The following is a 1,862-nucleotide window of genomic DNA, read 5'->3' on the forward strand; positions in this document are numbered from 1 at the left end:
TAGATATAGATCTACATTAACGTTAGACATTAACGTTAAAAAAAGTATTGTAGCCTAGATTTCATCAGCATTCGAGCCGCTCTCAGAGGTATAGGCCTATTATAACGTCTCCTGTGTTTCTTTGTGTTCAAGGTGTGGGACCTCCTTGTGTGGAGCTTCATTATTCCACATGGTTGACATATGGTTCAGTGTGACATGTTCCTGTAGAGAACCATTATTCCATTAACACGCGGTTACACCAGGACCAATGGTTCCTGTAGAGAACCATTATCGCATTAACACCATTACACCAGGACCAATGGTTCCTGTAGAGAACCATTATTGCATTAACACTATTACACGAGGACCTTCCATCCGTGTAGAACCAGCACGGCCATTTCATAATAGTTGCTGAGCCGGTCAGATTTTCTTTATTGTCTCCTCTTCCTCCATTAAAGCTGAGCTGAGCTTTGCACCCCCCTCACGCTGAGAGCGAATGAGCTATTAACGAGCCTTCACAAGAAGAGGACTCCTCCTGAAATAGATTGTGCTGACTGCGGGACCCGGCCCATTCACGGTTCTCCCGCCGTTATGCTGGCATGAAGATGACCAACACTCTCCTGTTTCTTTTGTCAATGTTTTGAAATGTATTCTGTTTTCAATTGTGTAGTGGTTTATGGAAGAGGGGATCAGGATTATGCGAACAGAAAAAGTTAGAAGGAAGGTGACAGGAGAGTGGTTACAACTTTTGGTGCATGTTGTTTGTGTATAGTATCTGAGAGCAACATCACAATAACTGTTTTTCCTCCTCGTTTTCTCTTATTTACATTATTTCCTAAAGGTTCGAGGTGCACCGATACAATGGATGAAGACCAGAAGTGGATGTAGAGACGGTGAAGAGTTATTTCCTTTACACCATGTTCCATTTGACAAGAACAATCTACCAAAGCAACATGCTTTGACCGTTTTTTTATAAAATAGTACCATCATATTATACCATCACAGTCAACCTTACCTGACAGGGTTAAGAATAACCACACAGATCCATGACCGCCATCCTGGAACGCCTTAACCGTAGCTCTGTCTCTGCAGTCTGGTAAACAGTGAAGTCTCAAACAGCAGCCCTCGGCAGCGCTTCAGTGTTGCGTCGTGTGTATTGTTTATGCTCTGTGTGTTATCTCCTCCATATGACAGGAACTCTCTGGACAAAAGGCCAGAACACCTGAGCCCCGCTCTGGCTGATTTAATTAGCATTGAGCACGCTTGTCTCTGCTTGCAGGCTGCATCGCTGGAGAGTTGCCTAATTAACTACCACTACGACTGCCTCAGAAGAACAGCCAGACTTCGGAGATGAGCTGAATGTACGGATTCTGCCTGGTCTTGTCAGTTTCGACTTTTTGGACAAAACTCTTTATCCTTTAAAAGCAACAACAGCAAAGCGAACTCTGTTTATTTTCAACCGTGACCCAACCCTAATCCCCCCCACCTTCAGACACAGCGTTTACTGGCTCTGTCCTCGTGTTGACATTACGGCTTTAAGTTCTCACAGCACTGCCCCCATCTATCCCTCCCTCCACCACCCCTTAGAGATGAGCGACACCCACTACTGGGTGGTGGACTACGACCTGTCCTCCACCACCACGGCCCCTGGCCACGGCCCCTCCGGGGGGCCCTTGGGGGGGCCGCTGCAGCCTCCCATGGCGGTCCACTCTGAGCTGGGCACGGCCCTGTGCCTGGTGGGCCTGCTGCTGCTCCTGCTGCTCTTCCTGGTGGTCCGCTGCATCCGCATCCTGCTGGACCCCTACAGCAGCATGCCCTCCTCCTCCTGGACCGACCACAAGGAGGGCCTGGACCGGGGCCAGTTCGACTACGCCCTGGTGTAG

At 48.5% G+C, this 1,862-nt stretch overlaps 1 protein-coding gene across 1 annotated transcript; it reads left to right on the top strand.

Moving 5' to 3' along the window:
* Window positions 1-1,568: 1,568 nt before the first annotated feature.
* On the top strand, window positions 1,569-1,862 carry LOC307085622 (cortexin-1-like; the record flags this gene model as incomplete). The annotated part of the gene is made up of 1 exon (XM_079750478.1): window positions 1,569-1,862. The coding sequence occupies one exon, from the start codon at window positions 1,569-1,571 to the stop codon at window positions 1,860-1,862; it is 294 nt and encodes a 97-aa protein (XP_079606604.1).

This window comes from Pollachius pollachius, assembly GCF_949987615.1.
Source record: "Pollachius pollachius genome assembly, chromosome: 14".
NCBI classification, from domain to species: Eukaryota; Metazoa; Chordata; class Actinopteri; order Gadiformes; family Gadidae; genus Pollachius; species Pollachius pollachius.